The sequence below is a fragment of the Barbatula barbatula genome (assembly GCF_947034865.1).
Source record: "Barbatula barbatula genome assembly, chromosome: 9".
Lineage (NCBI taxonomy): Eukaryota > Metazoa > Chordata > Actinopteri > Cypriniformes > Nemacheilidae > Barbatula > Barbatula barbatula.
This window is the reverse complement of record NC_136772.1, coordinates 9895268-9920332: the sequence shown is the minus strand read 5'-3', so window position 1 is coordinate 9920332 and position 25065 is coordinate 9895268. Positions and strand designations below refer to the sequence as shown.

General features: G+C 38.9%; 3 protein-coding genes across 6 annotated transcripts; 1 reads left to right on the top strand and 2 right to left on the bottom strand.

Moving 5' to 3' along the window:
• Window positions 1-391: 391 nt before the first annotated feature.
• Window positions 392-9814, bottom strand: ccnyl1 (cyclin Y-like 1). Its single transcript, XM_079465032.1, has 10 exons — window positions 8771-9814; window positions 5672-5746; window positions 4659-4693; window positions 4478-4578; window positions 4251-4286; window positions 4091-4142; window positions 3579-3698; window positions 3109-3275; window positions 891-1053; window positions 392-780 (listed from the first exon to the last, which is right to left on the bottom strand). Exons 1-10 carry the CDS (start codon window positions 8922-8924, stop codon window positions 664-666), a joined length of 1020 nt encoding a protein of 339 aa, XP_079321158.1. The 5' UTR covers window positions 8925-9814; the 3' UTR covers window positions 392-663.
• Window positions 9815-11050: 1236 nt separating this feature from the next.
• Window positions 11051-24405, top strand: LOC306898289 (serine/threonine-protein kinase pim-3-like). The gene is made up of 9 exons (XM_079463637.1): window positions 11051-11110; window positions 21632-21874; window positions 22156-22260; window positions 22360-22521; window positions 22671-22859; window positions 23029-23114; window positions 23263-23319; window positions 23549-23909; window positions 24024-24405. The coding sequence occupies exons 4-9, from the start codon at window positions 22515-22517 to the stop codon at window positions 24239-24241; spliced, it is 918 nt and encodes a 305-aa protein (XP_079319763.1). The 5' UTR covers window positions 11051-11110; window positions 21632-21874; window positions 22156-22260; window positions 22360-22514; the 3' UTR covers window positions 24242-24405.
• On the bottom strand, window positions 12318-19555 carry creb1b (cAMP responsive element binding protein 1b). Of its 4 annotated transcripts, none has more exons than XM_079463503.1 (9): window positions 19390-19555; window positions 16753-16824; window positions 16503-16677; window positions 16262-16411; window positions 16007-16107; window positions 15793-15932; window positions 15444-15626; window positions 14710-14863; window positions 12318-14562 (listed from the first exon to the last, which is right to left on the bottom strand). In XM_079463503.1, the coding sequence occupies exons 3-9, from the start codon at window positions 16605-16607 to the stop codon at window positions 14418-14420; spliced, it is 978 nt and encodes a 325-aa protein (XP_079319629.1). In that variant the 5' UTR covers window positions 16608-16677; window positions 16753-16824; window positions 19390-19555; the 3' UTR covers window positions 12318-14417. The 4 variants fall into 4 exon arrangements, with proteins under 4 accessions (XP_079319629.1, XP_079319628.1, XP_079319630.1 ...); XM_079463502.1 differs by having other exon boundaries at window positions 16503-16615; window positions 19390-19525; XM_079463504.1 differs by having other exon boundaries at window positions 19230-19473.
• Window positions 24406-25065: the final 660 nt, after the last annotated feature.

The following is a 25065-nucleotide window of genomic DNA, read 5'->3' as shown; positions in this document are numbered from 1 at the left end:
GGGCTAGTTCATCCAAAAATAAAATTCTGTTATCAATGGTTGTTCAAAACATGTATGACTTTATCATCTTTTGTCTTCCACATAAGAAACATTTTGAGATGTCTCCGTGATTTTGTTTCCATACAAAGTCAATGGGGGCCAATGTTGTCTTACAGTGTCTATACAGGATGTGATAAAAGACATTAGAAACGCGAAAGAACCCAATATAATTTGTCGCATCTGGTGTAGACACGGTTTTATACATTTGGAATTACATGAGGGTAAATAATTTTTGGGTGAAATAACCTTTTAAACCAGATAAAGTAAAAAATATCTGAAAGAACTGCATAACACCACGGATAACTTCTATAAGGAAACCCAAGACACAATGCTCCAGCATAAATGCAGACTCATACATGATTAGTGTTTATTTAAAATACTCCATCTGCAAATGATTTCCATTAAAAACTGACAAAGTTCACAGCTAGTAGCCTACATAGTAAGCAAAAAACAAACAAAAAAAACATTCAGTCTGTTCTTGTCTCTATGTTGTTCTGCATCAGTTGAGTCAAGTGTTTGTAGGATCTGTTGGCTGCCGTACTGTTGCAGCCAGAGGCGGGGAGAGAAAACAGGTTTCATCCATCGAGCACTGTCTCAAAGCAGAAACCAATCGGAAGAAACGCTCTATGAAAGAACAGCATTGGATCTGCGGATGCCGATTAGGTTATCTGCGCTAAACGATCTCCTCATGGCTGCCCTGCTCAAGTCCTTGTATTTATCTTCACACAGTCTTGAGATTGCCTATAAAAAAAAACATGTCATAAACTTGGTGTTGGAGGATGAGAAAATCAGTTCTGTCTTTTTTTTAGATTGAGTTATACAGTTGAAATGTTAAGGGATCTGTTGCCCACCTCTAGTTTCTGAGCCCGTTCATTGCTCAGAGGCTCCAGAGGGAAGCTCAGGTTGTTGTCATCTGCGAGGGATCGCAGGTCGAAGTAAAACCTGGCGTAGACGCTAGACGGTACATTAATGTTAAACTGCAGCAGCTCCAGAAATTGTCTCTCCATCTCGTTCCTGACAAGAGGAATGTGAATGAATGATTGAAGTGGACATGTGTAACATATGTATAATCTTTATGCTTTTAGAAATTCTTATATCATTAACTATACAAATAAACTGAAATAAGCAAAATATTGAAACAATCATGTCCAGTCAGTCACAATACCTACAATATACACTTTCCCGTATACATTTTAACACAAAGACTTGAGGTTACATCATAAAGGTTACATTACTCTTAATACTCTAATAAACTCTTCATACTAAATAACAGATCTTGATCATGGAGATGCTCCACTGCATCTAAGAGCAAGCACGGAGATGGTCACAGTGGAGACAGTGACCCGAATGTTTTGGGAAAAGCAAGACATAAGGTTGAGGTGGGTACGGGTGGTGTGCCGTGTAGGGAGGCGGTTGCTAGGGGCAACAAATGGAGTGGGCGAGAGCCTGGACCATTGTAGAGAGGCTCTGAGAGCACTTGAAGCCCGCCAGCCCGGGCTCACAAAGACGGCTTCAATGAAAGGGATGAAAATAGAGCGGAGGGGCAGAGTGGAGAGAAGAGGGCCGTGGCCTTTAACATAGACAATCAGGTACAAGTTCGCAAACCAGACACACGTACACACAGACCCTGTCTGTGTCATTTATATGGATATTGAGGCTAGAGAACAAACACTAAAACAAGGTTTTGAAGTGCTGCGCTACATGTTTTTGAAAATCTTATGCGCTTGTTCCAGGGACAGGGGAAGTAGGGTGAGTTTTAGACTGAAATATCTCAGAAGAGGAGTGAAGTAATACACAGTACTGCACGAGACGACTCATCTTTTTCATGGTGCATTTTTGTTTTAATACCAAGACTGATCAACTTAAAGGGCTAGTTCTCCCATTTACTCACCCCCTCCAGTTGTTACAAATCTGTATACATTTGATGAACTGATGAACACAGAGAAAGATATTTGGCAGAACGCTTATAACACAACAGTTCTTGGATCCCATTACCTACCGTAGTAAGAAACGTTACGTATATCCTTTAGATCTGTTATACACAAAATATATTTGAAAGAATATAGAACAGCAAACAGTTCTGGGGGACTTTGACTACCATTGTAATTTTTTCTACAATGTTGGTCAATGGGGTCCAAGAACTGTTTGGTTACAAGCATTCCTACAAGTACACTGCTCAAAAATATTAAGGGAACACCCGATCGTCGCAGCATAACAAGTCAGTTGACCTTAAGGAATGTCAATCAACCCAATAAGCAAGCTTAATGATTGTAAACCATTTTTACTTGTTTTGGTGCAAATAAAAGTGACAAAAAGTACAATGGGGAGGACCATTCTCAGAAGGTCAGACCACCATGTGCTATGAAGTACTCAGATCTTTTGCTGGTGCAGTGCAGGGTCCTCCTAGTGCATGACAATGCCGAACCTCATGTTGCTAGAGTCTGTAGGTAGTTTCTGGATGATGAAGGCACTGGTGACATTGACTGGCCCTCATGTTCCCCAGACCTAAATTAGGTTCAATTGTGGGATCTCATGTATCCGAAGCCGTCAAGTAGCAACATATACTGCACATTACATTATTTTGTTCTCAGAATATTATGCAAAGTATATTAGTGAACAGTCTTAACCTGGATATTTCATTCATTGAGATCCAATACAGTATCATTTAGGTGTTCCCTTAATTGTTTGGAGCATTGTTTATTTTTTTATATGTTCAATCAAACAAAGAAATGTGTACAGGTTTGGAACCACTATTGAGTATTTCATGGCAGTATTTTCCTTTTTGGTTGAACTTTCCCTTTAAACATCTCTACATTTTTGTATCCTAGAGTGTTTAAAACAGTAGTTTTTTAGGGCATATTGAAATTTATGTCACTTACATTGGATTAGGTTGTCAAAACAGCAAAGCATAAGTTTGAATGAGCAATCATTTTCTTAAACAATGCAAGTGAGTAAACTTACAGCGGTCATCTTGAAGTAACATTATATAAATATGCTGTAGAAAATTAAATATATTGGTATGAATGGAAAGAGCAGACTGTTGCCTGTATAATTTCAGCCCTCACTCACATGTCCTCAACAGTGATGTCTTTGAGGATCTGACAGTAGTCTACATTCCACACCGCTTGATCATCCCAGACTTTCGAGGCCAGCAGGATGGCCCCCAGCACGATCCTCTTCCAGTTAGACGGGCAAATGTCCAACTCGGCGTACGTTAACAGCCTCTCCAAATATACCTGGAGCAAAGACAGCGTGTACGTTAACATGTTTGTTCTCAGCAGACTGGAGTTTGTGTATATACAGAACGGTAGATTGTTTTTTACTATTGAATGAGCCACACTGACTGGATGTGAACAGTGCTCTATTTAACTGTATGTAAAAGGAGATGCTGGAAGTGATTTAGGAGCAAGACAGGTTGGATGGTCAAATGATTCTGGAGCTCTGCTGCCCTCTAGTGGCCATAACCCTAAACTCCATCACTATTCAAGAAATAGTCACTTTTGATAAAAAACTATTTACAAGATGACTTGGACACTTACCAGAGTGACGATTGCACACTCAGCCGTGAGCTGTGCCGCACTGAACAGCGTCCGGACAAACCGATAGATGAGTTTGTGTTCTGGGTCTGTTCGGCAGTAATCATCTGGAACCTGCTCTCTCTGACACAGACAGGATGAATATGAATCATACGTCTAGGTAGGGTGTCGGGGAAATATTTCTGGTGTCGCAATGCAACATGATTGACTTTTATATCTAAAGTACATTTTGTTCACACTGCACCCAGTTTTTTTATTGGAACTTTAAGGACTGACTGTTCTCGCAAGTGATGGAATTTGATCTGTTTATACATTCTTGTCAATAGCAATAACATGGACATATTATATCATATATCCGGATATACCATTTAACGTTTCCTAATTGAATTTCATTTGGATACAAAATCACACATTAGGTCAAATACAAAGCTGTAAGTTCGAAGCGATTTTCTTCTGAAGAGACTTTAAATACAGGGACTAACATGGATAGATATAAAAACAGTCGATTTACTTACAGACAAGGGGTGCAATTTTTCATCAAAGATGTCCAATGACCTATCCGAGTCCCTATAATGAATTAATGACACTTCAAACCACTGAACATATTCAAACTTTACGTGCAAAACCTCAATACATCGCAAATTATTTGCTAGTGGAAAAAACATTGAAACCTACCTGTTTTTAATGTGATAATATATTGCTAATGTAACACTGCAACAGAAAACAGAAAGAAGGTCAGATACAATGGCAAGACAAAGAAAAACAAATCACCGCTTACTTCATAGCTAACTGTTATTTCATGCAGTGAAACTTATTTTTGTGCACTTACAAGTTACTGATTAAATATTTTGTATTATAAACAAAACTTGTTCTTAAAAGGTATGCAACAAAACATCACATACCATTTGATTGTGCTCTTAAGGTTGGGTTGACTAACGGTGCTATCATCAATGAATATCGTTGAGCAGGAGCTGTACTTCTTCGAGAGCAAACCAGGAGAAACCTTCGGAAAGAAGCAAAGTTAATATACTTACAGAATATTCATTAACCCTGATGCCAACTTCACATGCCATATCCACTTACGTGATTTATGTGATTGCTTTTCCTCCTGTCCCGAACTAAAAACATAAACAAAGGTTTTATGATCAAGTGTATCGACAAAGCTGTACGGCTGTCCATGTAAACGTGGACTCAGTTTTTTATTCGCTTATGTTGCACTGGTACACGCATCCTGGACTCGGACCCTATGCGGTGTAGAGGCAGCAGCACACAAAACAAAACAACCAATGCCACAGCAGGAAGGTGCTATTCTGGCCATGCTTATTTTATTTGAGAGGGAGAAATATCTGGGTTTGCTGAGATAAAGTAAACAGTGTTTGGCTGGTCAACTTGTGACCCTCTTACATGTATTAATAGGAATATACCATTCACTAATTTATTGCAAACACTTTTTAAATGATGACATTATGAGTGAATCTGAATTAAACTGACCTTCATTCTTATGGTCAGCACATAAGTTATATTATATCTCTGATATTTAGTATCTGAAATGTTAAATTATTAACTAAATAACAGCTAAAGACTGTTTACGGAAGTAGTACCACTCGGCAGCCATGTTCACAGCACCTCTGGGCAGCTATTTACGTCATAGCAGGTCAACAGTCATATCGCCTTGAATGGTGGAAGTCAGAATTTTTCTAAAATTGCTGTTGAAAATCACAATTAAATAGCATATTTCTGATCAATAATTAAACCTTACACGGACTGTAACATAACTTTGTTTTGCTAGACTTCAATTGTGCTAAAAAACACCTCTTTCGGAGTGGCTTTAGCTACTATGCATCGGCACAGTCTGGCAAGCGCCTCACAAGAGCCCTGCCCAGGGGAATTGTCAGGCTGTATCGATTGATGATTGGATCTTTTAACTTTCTTTGCTAGAGCGGCCATATTGAGAGTAGCTTTCCTCCCTATTCATTGTAATGGCGTCGCACCTTGCTAATATATATTATCTTTGGCTCAGCCCAATACCAGCATTACAGAAGTGACTAAATGACTAAACAGCTTTGTTTCAAATGATTCACGTTGAAAATACTCACCGTCTGTCTGTGACTTGCTAAGGAAGATGGTGCTGGCGCGGGCGTGATCTGAGGGGTTCGACTCAAAAGCCAAATCTAAAAGAAAAGACGAAACATCAATCGACAGTAGATGGGACAAATATTACAAATATAAACACTATAGGAGCAGTGAAGATGTACTAAAAATGAAAGTGAAAATGGAAGCTGTGGTTAACAAAGATGTAGAAAACATATCAAGCCCTGGTGCTTATGGGTATCACAAGTTTGAGTCCTGCCTGCAACATTTCTCCTCCTTTCTCTCCCCATACCTTCCTGTCTCTCAGAAGATGCATTCAGTCACATCCACACAGCATTCTTTCACAACATAGTAAAACAACCCCCACAAGGGAGGTTGTGCGTCGGTCCACTGTTAACAAGCAGACTGATTGGCAGGGGCATGCTGCAACCCGCTTTGGCCACAGGGGTGAGAGAAGCGGCGGGCACAGCAGGCACAATGAAGCCATTGTATGGGCACTAGTGTAGAACACAGAGACCTCACATCCTGCGCTCCGCCCACGCTGGCGGGTGACACAAGAGCTGTGCTAGTCCATCAGAATCATAAATTTCAGATGCATTTGATCAGCATCCATCAGTCACCATCAATAAAAAAATGCAAGAAATATCAACTGTCTGGATAATCTGTCTCTTGGTCAGGCATTTCGACTCCCAAAGTTTAGGATTGTGTGCCCAAGATCACGGCATAGAAAACTGTCTGGCATAAGCCAATGAGGCATTCCATTGGAATTGAATGGAAACCGTGACCAAGGTTGTGTGCCAATGCTGTTAAGTTGTACAGTAAACACACTCCAAGGAGATGTTTGGACAGCCGTAAACCATGTCATAAGAGTTTTAAACCTGGCAGGAGGTGTAGCACAGGTGAACAGAAGATATATGTAATGAGGTATAGGTTATGTATTTTATCCTGCAGTCTATGGATTGAAACACAACCCATAAATAATACAAGCACTTCACACACAATTGCATACTTAAAGTGTCAGAAGACAAACAACGAAGAGGCACTATAATGGGCCTTTCTATCCATAATTTCCATCCCATCTATTATATATCCCATTAGTTCAACTACTCCCATGGTGGAGCAAAAGCTTGCATAATGTCCTTTTGCACAAAAGAGTCAATCTAAGACCCTATATGGCCATCTACTATCATGCTACAGAATGATAACAGCATAACAAAATGTATTCCCAAGTGCTAAACTAAGGCGCATTCAAACTGAAACTCTTCTAAATGACAACCTGGCAGTGCCAGTCTAGAGATTTATCACATCCATCAACTAGAAAACAATGAACAGCATTCCAAAGCGACGTCATGTTGAAGACATTTATTGACTGAACTTTTGTTGTATTTGAGGTGTAGCCTATGAGAGAATGCTGGCCAACAGGGAGGTGCAGGTTTGCCTGGTGACACGGCAGACTAGAGACAATTATTTGTTTGCTAACTCTGAAATGTGGCCCTTGTGCTTTTTAATACAGTCATGTACTTTTTTTTAGTGTTCTTTACTTGGTGGATTTCGCATTAAAGGGACAGTTCACCCAAAAAAAATCGAGTCAACCTTAACAGCACCTATTGACTTGCGTTGGTTTTGTGTGAAGTGAATGGGTAATGATTTTGTTGAGTTAACACCATTTATTTGTGTTCTGCAGAAGAAAGAAAGACATACGGGCTTAAAATGACAAGAGGGTGAGTAAATAATGAGAGAATGCTTTTTTGGGGAAAATCGCTTTGAATCTTAAGATGAATCTTAAAACGCACTCTGTAAAACTAAAACAGATAAATCTATTTGACGTTTGTAGTTAAAAATGACAATAATAAATGGAACGTAGTTCTATAAAATGGGTAGTTAATATTGAAATTATTTCTCAAGTATCTATTATTTTGCAGCCATAAAGAACCAAGTCAGGTTAACTGTATTACTTGGCAAAGCAATCACTAATACCACTTTACATGAAGTACTTTCAATACATGTGGTAAAAACTGTGATTCACCCATTCTGCAGTGTATACTCAGCTGATACTCCCATTCTCCCCCAGAGTCAAAAATAACCCCTGGGGGTGGGGCAGATGTCCTCAATGACAAACACAACTATTGGGTGGCACACCAAAATAACATGTATGGTTCTTTATAATGGTGATCAGATCAACATGAAATCCATTCAGCAAAGTGACTTCAAACCTCTACACCCATGAAAGAAATGTGCCTAGTGGAGATTCCCAAAGATAGAGAGAGATGAGGAGACAGAATGCAGCTGTCCCAAAGATCTACATCATTGGGATGCCAGGAATGGCACACATTTTTATCGTCTCTGTTAATTAACCTTAGAATCTCAGTTACTTTCACATCCAAGAAAATTAACCGTGACACAGACTATTCTAATCGTGAAGGATTAACCACAGGCGCAACGGTACGGTTTACACAGCTCTAAATTGAGAAAGTTATTTGTGTGTATGTGAGACTATGTGTGTTTCCCAGAGGGTAAATTAGCACAGCCTAAATAAACAGCAGTAAAGCCTGCAAACTATTTTAACCTCCTCATATTTAACACGCACACCTCAAAAGTTCCATAAATCGAATATAGTCCAGTAATGTAGGTAACTCTTTTCCTCAAGACATCAGTCTTTACTGTACATGACTGCCTGAATGTAATATTTCAACTGGAAATATCTTAAGACTGTCCAGTTCAAAGAAAACCAACAGCACTAAACATGTTTGGCTTTTAAGAGAAACCTGACACGCACATGAGGTCAAGGAGTCAGATCACACCAGCAGGAAACGCTGGCATATACCGTGTGCTGGCCAAAGTTGGTTAAACTGAGAATAGATGAAAACAAGAATAACATAAAAAAAGTATTTAGTGTAATGATCAAGGTCACTGGTGTGACAGTTGACAGGTCCGCAACCTTCTAGTCTCAATTGGGGTGCTCAGTCTTGAGATCTGCCTTCTCCGAAGTTCAATTCCAGTTCTACCACACTTACCTGAAATTTTGAAGTCGAGCACTTTAACTCAAAAGGAAGATCTTGTAAGACTAAGCAACCCATGAATAAACATCAACCAACAGAACTTACCGTCAGGCACCTCTCGATCACTGATGTGCTGTAGATATGGACCTGTATCGTCGCTCAGGTCCGTACTGTTCTGATAGTCGTCCAGACGTTCCAGCTGCCGGGGAAGTTTTGGGCTCCCACTGGGGGACACGCAGCAGGATACTGTATTCCCCATGATGACACACTCAAACACCTGCTCAGGTGTGCTACCCTATGACAAACACCTGAAAATCTCACGCCTGGACTGCTTCTGTCATCAGATGTGAATCAATGGATCTAATGAATGAGAACTGTATGAAGGTGTTTAAAGGGATGATATGAACACACTGAAACAGGGTCTGCATTTACTGCCAGTGCACTGGGTTCAAGATACTTTACTAACTTATCTGTGCCAGTCTATTTAATGCGACTCCATGCATTCACAAAGTGCCAAAGAGGATCTAAGGCTTTAGCATCCAAGAAATCAATACAGCCGGATGTAATACACGAGTAAGACGACATATCAATTCAACATATCGATCGGAATACAGATTTCTTTTTTAAATTAACCCTAAATGCTAACTGCTAACTGCTAATATTGATTCATTGTGAATGAGTGAGTTATTAGCCGGTGAGCTAACTGAGCTAAACCATCCCTTAAACTCTGGCTTGAAAACATGAATTCTCAATAACCGAACCCGGTTCGACAGTTCAGATCGCTAACAGGTGAAATAGCCCTTGTAGAATGAACTTCCGAGTATTAATCCTTAATTTAACGAGAAGATCTGTGTGTTGGTCGAAACTCTAGATCCAATGAGCACTCTAAATCCTCAGGCCTCGGTGCTGCCAACGGGAGGAAATTAGACCTTCAGACGCAGAGCGTGAATAAAGTCCCGTCCCTTCACTTGCGCCTAAATCAAACTGCAGAATTGTGTTAAGTTATACAATTTCGTCCACCGGGTCTCGTCGGAGTCCCCTGTTAGTCCCTCCGCCCCGCCGGCCAGTGCAGCAGCAGAAGCGATCCGCTCCTCACCACCTCCGCCATCTGCTACGAGTGACGCAGAAGTGACCCGCCTGTTTTTACATTCCGTTAGTTGCGATTGGGTAATATATCAAAACAAAATAGAGAAGTGTTCACGGGTTGGCGAGTAGGCCTGTCACTCACGTCGGAGGGCTGGGGATTAAACCCCCGCCCATTTACACACCTCTTTCTTTTCGTGGGAATATAATAGAAAGGAAATGTTAGGAATGCTTCTGTATGGCATGCAGCGCAATAAAGCATGTACTGTATATTTTGTGCTATACCATTGCTGTGTCTAGTTATACTCTCCAAAATGAAAATACTTATCCATTTAATTTTGTATGAAATTTTTTATTATTTGTCATCAAGAAACATACGTTAAAGTCACCATGCAATCAAACAGGAAATGTCTAAGGGTTTTACACAGTTTTGCAGTGATTATTATAAATTATTTATAGGTGCAGAATTAATGATTTATAGGTGCCCACCGTTATTTTTTAATGCATTGGCAATTCATTCATCTTTCATTAAAAACATCACAACTTTTCACCACATGACGTAAGAAATAAAAAAGAGGTAGGACTTTATCGACTGTCCAATGGCCAGGCATTTTAGCCCTCCCCTGCAGGCCCAATTGACAACAAACCAATCAAAAGAAGGGCAAGTCAACCCTCTGCTTTTTCTATTTTCAGAAGCCGTTTCACGGATACACGTCACGATACGGAAAATAAGTCAATAGTAACTTCCGTTTCATGATGACGTTAAGTTAAATGTGCTCTTGTTATATGCTACATACATGGCAAATGCCATGTTTATATGACCAAAGAATAATTCTTATCAAGGGGTAATTTAATATCACGCAAGCAAGTTTGGAAAATATATAAATAACGTTAAATAACAATAATTATCATAATTAAAACGTATTAATTTATGGAGTCAACTTCTATGTGGAATAACTTTCAAATACGTGACCTTGAGGACTTTCTTTGAACAATTTCAGTTGTTCTGACAAATTTGTCTTAATATCCCTGTTTTTAGTTTAGGAAAATGTCACATAAATTCAGTGCTCGGATTGAAGGGGTGCTGGGGGATATTTCAGATATTTTTATTTGAGTAAAAATGATAATGACAAATGTGATTAAATTCTTGCAATGGATATGGTCAATTTCGTGAATTTGTACAAAAAATGATATTAAGTTTGTTGGCCTAGTTGTCGTGTCTCTTTAAATTTGAAACGCCCCGCCCCACGTCTAAAGACCGCTAGGATATCGTTGATTAGCTTGATTTGCCTCGTTGAACTTCAGCTAAACAATGGAGAATAATAAACCTCCACTCCGGGTCGGGAAGAGGAAACTTTAGAGGTAATTTTCTCTCTCTCTATATCTTTCCACTGTATGTATAAACTCCATGTCTGGGCCTTTGTATTCCTTGCGTAAATTATTATTGGACCTGGTTGTGGGTGCTAGAGATCATCTTGATGAAGTGACGGCTTTTTAGTTATTATAAAGGTTTTGCGGTTTGTGTGCTATATATAATCCATTCAGAATTGTACAAAACGTGTTTTTCATGCTAAGACACATGCACGGTAAACGCGGGATTCACTCATGAAATAGCTATGATTGACATATTGACGGCCAAAGTTAGTTCCTGAATAAAGCAGACTTTTGGACTGAAATGGTTGAATAGTCCGCTGACTGACAAACTCACTCATAACAGTCCCTTGTCGCCACCTACTGGACGTAACTAGGTAAACTGCACTGAAATCGTTGAAAAATCCCGACAACACTAACACACTGATTTACAGCCGGTCTTGTCACAATTTATATTTGTAATATCTAATAACCTAGTTTCATGCATTTAAAGTGTCAATCATCCAGTTGTTTTTAGGGAAAATAGTAAATAATTCTAGAATTATTCTGTTGGACTTACACTATCTGTAGTGGCCTTAATTCATTTATCTTCCTATTGGTTATTTGTAATCACGTGTTTTGATGTGGTCACTTCCGTTTCATTTATATCCGGTGTGTCAAATTGTTTGTCGTGGTTCGTAGGGGGTGAGCGATGGGATGGCCGACTTTCCGTTGACCGTACAAGTAAAATGTTTCTGTCAATTAAAACTACTGTGACGCGTACAGAAGTGTCCCCGTTTTTCCGTCTCTAAGGCAAAATGGTTGGATGCCGAAACACTACCGTTCAAAGGTAATTTCTGTTCGCCAAGCCAGCATTGATTTGATCCAAAATACAGTAAAAGCCTGTTCTTTTATGTAAGCATGTTTTTAATTAGTATATAGTTAGGCATATTATGATCAAATATATTGTGTATTTTGTATAAATTGTATATTGTGAGACTAACCCCCACCCGCACCCAGCCATCCCACATAAGACTTGATTCAATTCGAGCACTGCATAAATGGATCTTAACTATAGTTTTAACCAAGGCATTCTATGCAAATGGCTAATTACACAATTTAAACAAATTGTTACAGAAACTAAAAAAGTTAGTTGTTAGCTTTTACTTTATAGGCATGCAACTCCGATGTTCAAAGAGCACACTTGTGCACAGCAGTTACAATACCTCATGTAGAATTAATATTTTATTAAAGCTTTACATTATTGTGTACAAAAGGTAGTGGGGAAACAACAATGGTTATACACAATTGTTTTGTAACAATTAGAGTGAAAAGCTTCTAAAAATGTAAGCCATATCACATAGTACACATCTCTATACATTTGAAACACTATAAAACCCAACATTACTGTACATAGTGTCCAAAACGTGACAGCTCATACAAAAAGTGCATGATGTGTTTATCCAAAAATGAGTTGAATAATGTTTTTAACATCAAGCATTGCTTGCAATTGATTGATAATGCATATGCATGAATTTAACACGCATGCTCTTTAGCCTGCATGGCATTAGGTCAACCCCAACACATAGAAGATTCATTAAAGATAAAGACACATACAAAAACATCTTATCATCAAAACTGAATGTTTTTTTCCCCTAAAAGTTGAAACTTTTAAGTTGATCTGTTCTTTAATGAGCCAATTCACATTTAAATTCTTGGGTCAGAATATTATTATTGCTTTTTATGGGATCAGAGTGAGGTGTGTCATCTTGCACAGCCTCAGTGAGAGAGTAGATCCGTCCTGGCTTCTTTAATTTCTTCCGCTTGAATTGAACATTCAATTTAAAACCTGTGTCAGAGTGAGTTATGTTATTTTAAATAGATGACAACACTTCGCTGTGACCCATTTTTAAATGTCTTTGTTCGAATTGTTAGCTTTGCTTTTAAACAATCTACACTTAATTTAAAAAGAGTATTTTCCAGGGTTTAATTTGGAAAGGGTTGCAAGAACTTTTAATCTCTCTTTCTAGATAATCTGTCAACCGTTCAAAAAGCCAAGGCAATTTGTCACAGGCCAGGAGTGAAAAAACTAATGCTGATAAAGACAAACATGCATCCAAAATTACATTTTTTTTCTTCTTAAAAAAGCCAGACAATTATTTAATGCAGACAAACATAAACAGAGAGAAACATATTTTACAGATCTTTTTATGAAATAGCTGCCAAAAAGCATATGCCATAAAAGACTGATAATGTTTTACTTTCTACTAGTGTGATCACGTGAAGACATTGTCTCCACGTTTGTAGTGACGCAATAGAAAATTGACCATATTATGATACCAAAGTCAACAATATAACATTTACAAAACATGCTTTAGCCTAATAATGCCAGAGACAGAATGCAGTATTACATCCAATAGGTCTATGATAGACAAAGCTTAACATGAGTAATATGCCAAATGTGTCAAGAATCATCCTAACTTGAAAATATTGCTCAAAATCCCCAATTCCTATGATTTTACTGAATTAAGTGACAATGTCCAAAACGATTTTTTTGTTTGTGCATTTGTTGCTACTACTGTACTAATGGCAAAATTGTGAACAATAAAATTAATTTAAAAAAATTACCTCTCCCAAATTGAAAAATATGAAATATTTGGGGGTAATAATCCTGTTCTGTGTACACATTAATATTTCATTTTATAAATGGCATAGAATCTTTAAATCAATAAAACTTTTATATATTGTACTTCTGAAAGTTAGATGACATTTAAGGTAAAAACATGAACTTAAATCACAAGAGCACTATACACAAAATAAGCGTAACAGTCAGACACGTTCAACTTTTTAAATCTCAAGAGGGAATGTTGTCAACTCCATTTCTCAGCTTAGAGATGATTTCTACTGCACTACAGAGATGTCACTTAAATTGTTCTTTATCATTATCTATATCTCTTTTTAAAATGTGTCACCCACTTACAGTATACACCAACACACTGAAAAAAGCTGACATTACCCACAAAACCCCCCAGTTTAAGTCCTGGACTGAAGACGGTGGAGAATGTACTACTTTGTTTATGTCCACAGTAAAGTTTTTCCAGCATTTTTTTGTCTTTAATGACATGATCCAATAATTCAAAAGATTTTTTTGGCCAGGAGGTGTCTGTTCTGTTCCCTCATGTTCTTGTGTGTTCAAACAGGTAGTTTTTCAGCAATAAAAAAGAAAACATCTAGAAAACATGCGTCCGTGTCTGGCTCACTCAACCTTTAGTCCCTGTATGAGTAAATCCGACAGAATGAGAAGAGAACTGGTGCCGTGTCACTCCGATTTGTGACAGTACAGGTCCTTGAGAGCTTTGAGTTCCTCTATGAGAGTTTTGTTCTGGTTCTCCAAAACAGCCACACGGTTCTCCAGACACTTGACATATTCCTTCTTCTTCCGACGGCACTCCCGCGCAGCTTCCCTGTAAAAAAACAAAAACCATTTGCTTATCTTAATGCAAATTATGTTTATCTGTCTGGAAATTAGCAAAGCTCACATAAGAGAATCTCATGCGAGAGAGTATCGATAGACCCAGACTTAATGTTTAAAGAACATGTTTGGTTTGTACCTGTTTTTCATAAGGCGGACTTCCCTTTTGCGTGTGACCTCTTCAGTGCCTCCTTGATTTGGCATGGCGGGGGAGGATGCCATGACCACACCTGGGGCAATTGTGCTGGTGGGGGCAGTACGGATTTGATAGGCCTGAACATCTCCAGAAGCAGCTGTAGGGTACATGTGTGAGCCAACAAGCAATCGGTTACTACAGATTACAGAGAAAACAAAGCTGCAGATGAATAAAAAAATTATATTCTGTTTTCCATTTGGAAAGATAAATGCATTTCAAATACTGATTCCTGTTGCTTTTAAAGGGATAGTTCACCCCAAAATAAAATTCTATCATTTAATTATCTTAGAGTTGGTCTTAATCTATATAAACTTTGTTCTGAGGAACACAGAGAACGATATCTGGAAGAATGCTTGTAACCAAACAGTTGTTGGCCACCATTGATAATCATAGCAGGAAGAATTACAATGGTCGTCAAAACGGAACTGTTTGCTTTCCTATTTTCTTCAAAATATCTTCTATTGTGTCCAAAAGAACAAAGCCAAGATCTGTTCGGTTACAAGCATTCTTCCAAATATCTGTTTCCGTGTTTATCAGAACAAAGAACTTTATACAGATTTGGGAAAATTTAAGGGGAAGTGAATATGACAGAATTAAAAAATTTTTAGGTGAACTGTTCCTTTAAGAGACCCAAATCCTAAATGTTGACTGTAGGAAGACAGTATAGTTCAACTCACCCTGTACAACCACCTGATTGCTTGGCACAAGAATCTGTTGACCATCACTGGTCTGGGCGTATTGCAGGATGGTAGTGCCTTGCTGGGCACCTCCTGCATTTGTCATTGTGAGGGTCTGCAACCCCTGCACCCCATCTGTGCCGTTATTGGCCAGTTGAATAGCTCCACCTTGCGTAATAGCGACTGATGAAGAAATGGGAATGAGGCTGTTAGCGATTATTTACAAGGTTTGCATCTGGCATGATACAGCTAAGAACCACGTATACTTGAGCTGTCAGGCTCATGAGGAAGCTGCAGGGTCAATTCCTCAATTATCGAACAATAAAAAGATGGATATATATGCACATACTGTACTGGCCGCTGCTGGTCTGATAAATAGGGGTTGGCATGGTCACTGTAGTGATGGCAGGTCCACAGTCCTCCTCAGATTTCTCCTCTTCGATTCTCGGAACTCCTGGAGCGTCTGATGACAGGTCATTCAGGATTTTCCTATAGATCAAAAACCGCTGTAGACTGGAAGATTTCCTTATAAGTGTTTTGTCATCATGTAAGTCTATAAATACCTATAAGAGGGGCGTCTAGAAAGGATCTCTCTCCGTTTTTGAGAGTCGGTCACACTGTCCACAGACTCTTGTGAGTCCTCGCTCTCTGCTACTGTAGAAATCTGACAGAGATAACAAAATGCCTAATTACAATCCGTATACACAAATTACAGATAATGTACATTTGTCTTATTGGAATCATGTAGGAATGAGTATATACACTTTTCAACAGTCAAGGACATTAAGAGATATGCTGGAACTGTTACAGTGTCCTACCTGGACAGTTTGCACCTGTGGTGACTGAATGACTGAAGGTTGAGCTGCCTGGATAACTCCATGCACCTGCACTGTCTGACCATTTGGCAGCTGCACAAGCGTGACAGTTGGCCCCGTGGCAGTTACGTGTCCTCCTGCAGCCATTGTCACCTACACCCAACACGATACACATTTAAACACGGCCTTTCTGTTTTTTTTTAAATAAGTTAATTTCAAAAGGATGCGTCTTCTTAGTTCCTACCTGTGCAAGAGTGGCGATTTGAGCCTGGGTGATCTGTTGGGTTTCAATTTCAGAAACAGCAGTCTCTGCACCCTGCTGGGCATCGGTTCCCGACTCCATGGTCATTGAGTTAGCTGGTGAGCCAGGACAAGGAACATACGTGAAGAACCTTATGTTTTTTCATCTGAGCCAACACCTCAAAAAATGTGAAATGAAAAAAAGGAAATAAGAATTCAAATGACTTCAGCTAATTCTCATTCTCACTACTTACCTATAAATGGGACTCCTAGAGAGAATCTTCACACCGTCTTCTAACTCCTGTGAATCCTCGCTCGGGGAAAATCTGTTAACAAACCCAGAAAAGTTGCTACATTAGACAGTAACATTTATGTCTCTACCAAAATATATTTCTAAAAACGTGAGGACAAACAAATGCAGTGTACTCTGTGTATTCAAGCATCCACCCATAACTACCAACTGATGTAATGGGTCTTTTATTCAACAAACCCTGTTCTCTTCATTGATTAAACTGTCTTTAAAAAGCTATTTGTAATCTTTTTTGGGGTTAAAGATACAACAAAAATAAGCTATAAAGAGTTTAAAATGGTTCGATTATTAATTTGAGCTATAAAATGGCACTTTAAAGGGATAATGCAACCAAAAACCCACTGTCTTGTTGTTCCAAACCGGTTTAAATGTCTTTGTTTGGTTAAACTTAGAAAAAGATATTTAGACGAATGCTTGTAAGTCAATGGGGTTCAAGACCAGCTTGGTTACAAGCATTCATCCAAATAACTTTCTCTGTGTTCATCAGAACAAAGACATTTATACAGATTTTAGAATGATGACAGAATTTTTATTTTGGAGTGAACTATCCCTCTAAACAAACTGATATCACACCGCTATCAAAAACAACGCACCTGCATGCTTAAGCAGGTGTAAGATACAAAATTAAATAAAAGCCTATATTTTTCTAATATAGAACTTCGCCTATGCAGATAAAGTTGCTTACACACTGTATATGTGTTGTGCATTGAACATCAACTGCACAGTTAAATGGGGTCAGAGGACAATCAATGCCGACTTTCAACATTTTAGTCCAAAATATGGGGGGGGGGGGCTGTTTATCAAAAGCCAAAGTAATAGAAACAACTCCCTACTTTACATATACTCATATCTATTGATTTATTATACGTTGGCTACTGATTTAATACTATTTCATATACATCTGTACATACACTATAGTCTGTTACTCTGTTGCTCTTGTCATATATTGTCTTTTGTCAAAAGTGTCCTGTCTTTACAAATTTATTTTTCGCTTTTTTGTTCCATGTCTTGTCACCTTCAACCACATGTGCACTGGAAGCTTCTGTCACTAAGACAAATTTCTTGTGTGTGTAAAGCACACTTGACAATAAAGCTCTTTTCGATTCTTTACAGTGCACATTGGAAATAACTAAAAACTCCCAGGGTGAATTTAAAGAAGTTCTTCTCATTTAAGTAACATTAACAGTGCAGAGCCCCCAGATGCTCCTTCAGTCTCCCTTTCTGCCTTTGTGTACAATAATGACTAATATGAGAGTATAAAATGACTCTAGCACCGGTCAGTGATAAAATGTAAGTACTGTAATAAAGATATCATCGCACAGCATATTTTTTATTGATAGTGCATTAGAATATACTGTGAGTGCTGCCCTGACTTCCTAAGCAGCAGATATTAAAAAGCTATATATAATTGGATTGGATTACATCATATGGATAGGAAGGCTATAGGACTGTAGAACAGTATGACTTCCATGCAGTCATTATTTATGTAAAAATGCTCGCAGCCATCTTGGGTCTATATACAAGAGAGAATGTTTTTTAAACTATCAAACCTTATTGTAATGTTATCTTTATTACCATTAATGGGACTTTTTCCTATCAGCGTCTCTGTTTTGGACATATGTAAATGTTGCATGTAAAACAATGATTTTGATTATTTGAAACTGAAAGAGACAGAAAAAGATCGAGCATGGCAGAAAGTGTGAACAGGCAGTAATGTGACCTCATGACGCTCTGCGGTTTGATTGGTCATGCATAGTTCTCCCTCTACTTTTCAAATCCTATTTTCTGCCACACAGATATTTCTTGGAAACACGAAGCGGCAGATCATTCGTGGGTCTTTATATCAATAGCTATTTGCATGCATTCTATGACCACCTGCTGATTTTGATTTGATCAATAAAACACTTTTCTGTATCAAAAACATTTACACTGTTGACAGATCGGGAATAACGTCAATGCAAATTTTAACCCAAAGGGCATAATCATGTGTACAGTGCAATACATATTAAAATATTGGTTTTGTTTATTATTCATGTGTTATGTCTAGAAGTCATGTTTTCCTTGACCACACACACCATCAAATAGCGTGCATATGTTTGATGTTGGGTAGTCGTAGCTTTCTAACAACAGCATTTCTTAAAAGTATAAAACCATGTAAACCATTTGCAATATGATCGGGGTGTGTCCAATAAACTGCTCAACGCTTCAAGCACACTGAATCAGAGCAAACAATTCCCAGAATGATATAACAGTATTTATACCCTCGATACACCCAGCAGTACATTTTTCTTGCGAGGATGTGTAAAAAGCCACCAAGGAGGGAAAACCTCACAACGATTATATGAACAATTGCACAGAAAACCGGACATATTGTGCACCCGATGCATTTTAAATGATCATCCATGCATCCAGATTTCCCACCCTGGGTTCATGATGGTCTCCCGTTTGCTTCCCCTCCCTCTGCATGCAACAACTAGAGACAGCCGCCATGATCTCTTTGTTTCCAACGGGCCGAACCCAAACCAGACGTATGTGCCATTTAGGACGAGCCCTTTCCCTCCGGACACTTGTCTCCTCTTACCGATACAGACTCTCTCCGTCACTCTCGAGCCTTCGGAGCTCCACTTTTATTCAGGCCGACACGTAAGAGACCGCGTCAGGCTACACCTCCGTCGCGTCACCGAGAACAACAACACAGAGAACGAGACGAAAATCCGATCATCAGCCCCACTGCACTGAGCGAGAGTGGCCGAGAGCGTGGCGGAAAATGACGAGTGTTAACGAAATCAGACGAAGCCGAACGAAGCATTGCGAGGATTTTATCTGTCAACTCAAAGAATGTGTAAACGTGTGCGCCTCAACAAAATGTTTCTTTTACGGACAATAGTTTAGCATACAGGCATGGCGTTGTTGTACCGTTGGGGTGTCAGAAAGGTGGTTATAAATACGTTACCTCTTTATTCTCAAAAAATCCAATGTTTGTGCAATGGCATATGTATTGTTTTTCTTGAGTGCTCTGTCCATCGCCACAAAGTCAATGTTTTTTAGTGAGTCTTGGTTAATGTCTGTGATAAACAAAAACTAAATATTTTATACACGTTTTATTCTACGATGTAAAACACAAGTATGCTAAAAACCCGCTTCCGGTTTTAACGGCTTGTCCTAAAAACGGCGGTTTCTAAATGCGGGGTTTACATAGCCTACTTGAAGTCGTAATATCATTACAATTGTAACGTATTACAGAAATAATAGAGAAATATCTACCGTATTCAACGTCATCACGAATAAAACATGTGCACAAATCTATAAAAACGTGGATAGGGATTCATTTAATTCACGGAGTAAATACTTTAGGGAACATGTGTCATTCAAATTTGGGTAAGTCAACACACACAAAACTTGTGTATGCAAGCACACAATGCGTTAAGCAACGAATTTATAAGCTTTGCAAAGTTAAGTATATGTTGGTTAATTTACACTAGACATAAGCCTTCTCATCCCACTTCATGATGTCAGCATCCAAAAGAAAAGCGAATAAGTAATAAGCTTTCTTTACAACGTACAGGGAAATATGAAATAGACAGAGACACAACTTTAAAGTACAAACAGTGCTTTCTGTATAAATCGAAGTATAAACCAATCGTTTTGTTTTGTTATTACTACATTGCTTATAACCAAACCATAACAACTGGTTTCTGACCATTAGTAATGAGCCATTGCACATTCAATCCGAAATGTGCGTCGAAAGTTCCACACATTGAAAATAAATACGACCTCACGTTGTGTCAAGCACATATACACACGGCCTCCGATGTTTTTTCTAATGTTTGATATGAGTTTTGAGTACAAACCGGCGCCTAAAACGAAAACGCGAAGCAAAACATGTTTCGTCATAAAGGTGAACGCCGATGTTTTAGCGCGTTTTCTCTGTGGGCGAATTCAGGCGACTCATAGCTACACTGGTCTCTTGAGTTTGTTTTTTCGTCAAAGCGTTTGATATTTTGAGAAAGCTTTTAGTGCGAAAAGTTTATTCTTTGGGGTACAAATATATTGTCGATTGCACAAATGGCGTTCAGAGGATCTGAAAAGCGAGGTAAGTATCTCTACGTTGTTATTTATTTTTTGTTTATGTCTCATACAGTAGGCTATTTGTGGTGTTTCGGTAAATATTCATGACATATAGGGCAGACGAGCATCAGTTATAACGTGTCACATTTTGGGTGAATCTCACTAAGGATAAAACGCTGTAATGAAGTTAACGTTACCACACCATCAAATGTTTCTATCAGAAACCTAGCAGAAGCCAAAAGCGATGGCCGAATCGTCAATTTGAGCAATATTTGTTTTTAACCAAACCATCAGGACAAAAAGTTTGCCTTTCGTCAAAAAGGCAAACAACAGCGTCATTAGGAATATGGGCTTTATTAATAACAAAAACAAAACACCCACAAGATAATGTAAACATTGAATCAAATTTGATCACTTATTTAGTTTGTATTCTTCTCAGAGCAGACTTCACTCTCCATGGAACATGGATACAACATTTTTAATGCTTATTTTATGTGCTTCATTTATTTTATGAGTCATCGATGTTGTTTTTGTAAAAGCATGAACAAGATGGCAACATTTAATTTATTTTTCCTGTGAACATTGGATCAAAGCAGCTTTATAAAAAAACATTTATACAACACTGAAGTCTTCAATGACAGGTGTCCTGTTTTGCCCCACAGATACCCGTTTTTACTATAAACACTGTCATATCAAGTTTAATGATGGTAGAATAATAAAAATGTATTTGTTTTCACCTAATGCTATTATTTCAGCCTCACATTACCTTCACCGGAGGGAAAACACTTCTTGTGAAGGAACCAAGCGCTACAGGTCCAGAAGTCCTTTGACCCGGTCTGACCAGAAAGATGAAGGAAGGAAGAGGAGTAACCTCTTTCTGGAACCCCCGTCAAAGCCGAGCAAGTCAAAGCAGCAGAGTGCCATCACAGCAACTCTGTCCTTTGAGCTGCAGGGTTCACCGGTGTCAACATCCAAGTTTGAGGGAGATGAAGTGCCAGGTAAGAGATCTGCACAACATATTTTCTTTTTTTAATTATGATTTCTTTATTATTGATACATGTTGTAGTGCAATGTTAATGATGTGTGGAAAGGGTGTGGTTCAGTTAATATGATTTTCCACATATTTAGGTCAATATAGCAAGAAAACAATAAACAAATTTTAGTAAAGCTAAAGTTAACCATGCCAATTATTTGACAAAAATTGCAAATTCAACTTCAACAAAAAATATGAGGTCTGCAATGATACATGACAAATTTCATTTTGATCCCACATATTCAGGTTCTAAAGATGCCTCGCACAATAGACGTGTTGTCCGAAAAAGCAAGAATGAGAAACAAGACAGCGAATATCTAAGCAAGAGGCTGACATTGTCAGAGAGCCAGGGTAAGGATGACCCCTTTTGCAAATCTCTTAAGAAACCAACTTAGCTTCAACAACCGAGTGGCTTCATCGCACCTCTTCCCAATGTGCTGTTCACTTTAGGTTCCACTGGTCCGTCCCAGAAAAGAGTTTGTTCTTCTGGACCGTCCTCGTCGAATAGAAAAGTGGAAAAACATCAAGACAGCGAGTGTCCAGATGTGAAGCTTAGAAAGGAAGACCTGACCTCTCCCTTCTCCATCACATCAGGCCTCCGTGCCATGGAAGGTATGACCGTGCTTATAAAATTAATTGCAAATCTTTTCAATGATTTTGTTTTAAACAACGCTCTGTGTTCCACAGATACTTAGTGAAAGATGATTAAGTTTACTAGTCGCTGCACTTGACCTGTTTTTGTTCATTATCAGGTTCTTCAGATCTCTTGCAGAAAGCTCAGAAAAGCATGGAAGATGCGCAACAATCAAGTTTGAAGAAGATGCCTGGACAGCCAAGGAAGGAGTCATCTTGGAATTCAGGGCTGCTCTCATCGAATTCTACAGAACAGGCCCAAGAGGAGAGCACTCCGAAAGCTCAGAGCGATGAAAGCGACCTCCATACCATTGAAGGTAAGATTGAGCTCACAGGAAATACCATTTCTAAGTCCATGTGTTTACATGTGTGTAAACATATCTAACCTATGCTTGATGTGAGTGAAAATGACATTGACTAAAAATGTTCCTCCTTTAGTATTTCATCATTGCTTTTATTTTACTCTGACATGTTTTCTCCTGAAAGGACTGCCATATATACAAGGTCCTAAACTGGGGGAAGGTGGATTTGGTGTTGTGTATGCTGGGACCCGCATATCTGATGGATTGGAAGTAAGTTAGGCTTTATCTATTTATCTTTTCTATTAGGCTTATTTTAGAATTGATCTCAACAGAGCCCAAAATCTACATTACAGGTTTCACCCTCATACTTGTTTCACACAATCTGTAAGTTGAATATATGTTTTTTCTTGTTCTGTAGGTTGCCATCAAGTACGTCCCTAAAGAGTCGGCAGATAAGGTGGAGGACTCTCAAACTGTAAGTTCCACTTTGAATCTGTTTTGCATTAAACAACAAAGTATCAAATTCAATAGAACATGCAAAACACACAAAAATTAATTTGAAATTCTTTTGGGTGTCAAACCTTCCTAAAAATGTCTATTATATCATTTGTTTGCAATTTCGGGGGTCACTGCACATCCAAATTCAGCCTTTAAAGAAAGCGCAATAAAAATAACGGAACTAGGAACCTCTTCCTTCATTGCAGGGTTCAATGCCATTGGAGGTGGCATTGATGTTACGCGTGAGTTCACCTCCAGCCTGTCCCAACATCGTGCGCCTTCTGGAGTGGTTTGAGCAGCCAAAACATTATGTGCTGATCATGGAGCGTCCCGATCCATGCATGGATCTGGTGACGTTCTCCAACCTCAATGAGGATATGGACGAGAAGATGGCCAAAGTGGTGACTCTGCAGCTGGTCAACGCTCTGAAACACTGCGAGAACAGAGGAGTCCTGCACCGGGATGTCAAGCCCGAAAATGTCCTCATCTGCACAGACACGGGCGAACTCAAGCTTCTGGATTTCGGGTGTGGAGAGTTTCTGAAGGACTCCTACGAAGAGTATGCAGGTTGGTTCTAGCAGAGTCCCTCAGAGAAGACCTGAACGATTTTAAGTGATAGTGACTACAGGTTATTTTGACTGGGACGTTTTTTGTTTATTTTCATCCATTTTGTTCTCTCAGGCACTACTCTCTATGCTCCACCTGAGTTGTTTCGCTTCGGACGGTACCAAGCGAGAACTACGACCGTCTGGTCTGTAGGCATACTACTATATGAAGTTCTGATTGGTTCAATCCCGTTCTCCACCATAGAGGACATCATCGAACGAAGACTCTCTGTACCGAGATTCCTCTCTAAACGTAAGATTAAGATCACAAGACTAAATAAGGAAGTGATTTGATCTTCTGTTTTATTGAAGACAAGGACTATGTTTGTTTAACAGAATGCCAACACTTGCTTCGTTGGTGTCTTCGTAAAACTCCAGATAAACGTCCCACTTTTGAGGAGATCGAACGTCACCCCTGGTTTCAGAAAAATAGCTGACAATAAAACTGGTTGAATATGAATCACCTTTGACAGTTAATATTGATTTAACACTTGTATCTATATGTTTAGTATTAATCTTATTTTGTAAGAAGAGAATGCTTCGAAGGTTTTGTTTTTAAAGTAAGTTGTATAGTAAGTTTTTAGTTGGTTATGTAGCGTCATGGATGGTCATCTTTAGGACAAGAGGTCACTGTCATCTCAGCATATTAGCAATTAACCAGCTGTATTTTTTATTCAGTCAGTTGAGGCAGGAAATCACATTGTGCCAGGTTAGACTGAGGTCAAATTTGTCTATCGTGGAAGAAGAACAATCTAACGCTTTGCTACTGATGTATAGTATAGTTTTTAGCAAGGTGGCAGAGATTTGGGGTGTACCAACTTGGTAGTACATGAAATCCCCTTACTCGATGATACACCAATTAGGCAGAGCTATTGGCGACTTCCCCCATCTCAGTATGATCTTGTTAAAGCCCATATACAAGAGTAATTAGAGCAGGGAGTAGTGCGGGCGAGTTGGAGCACCATCTTTTGTAGAAGTGCAAAAAAAGATAGTTTATTTTAAACATTCTACACTCCGTCATTTCCTCTCTTGTCACTCAGCACAAACCTGGGGCCTCATTTATAAAATGTTTCGTCGAAACTGCTCTTAAATTTAACCCTAACCCTCTCTTTCTCTCA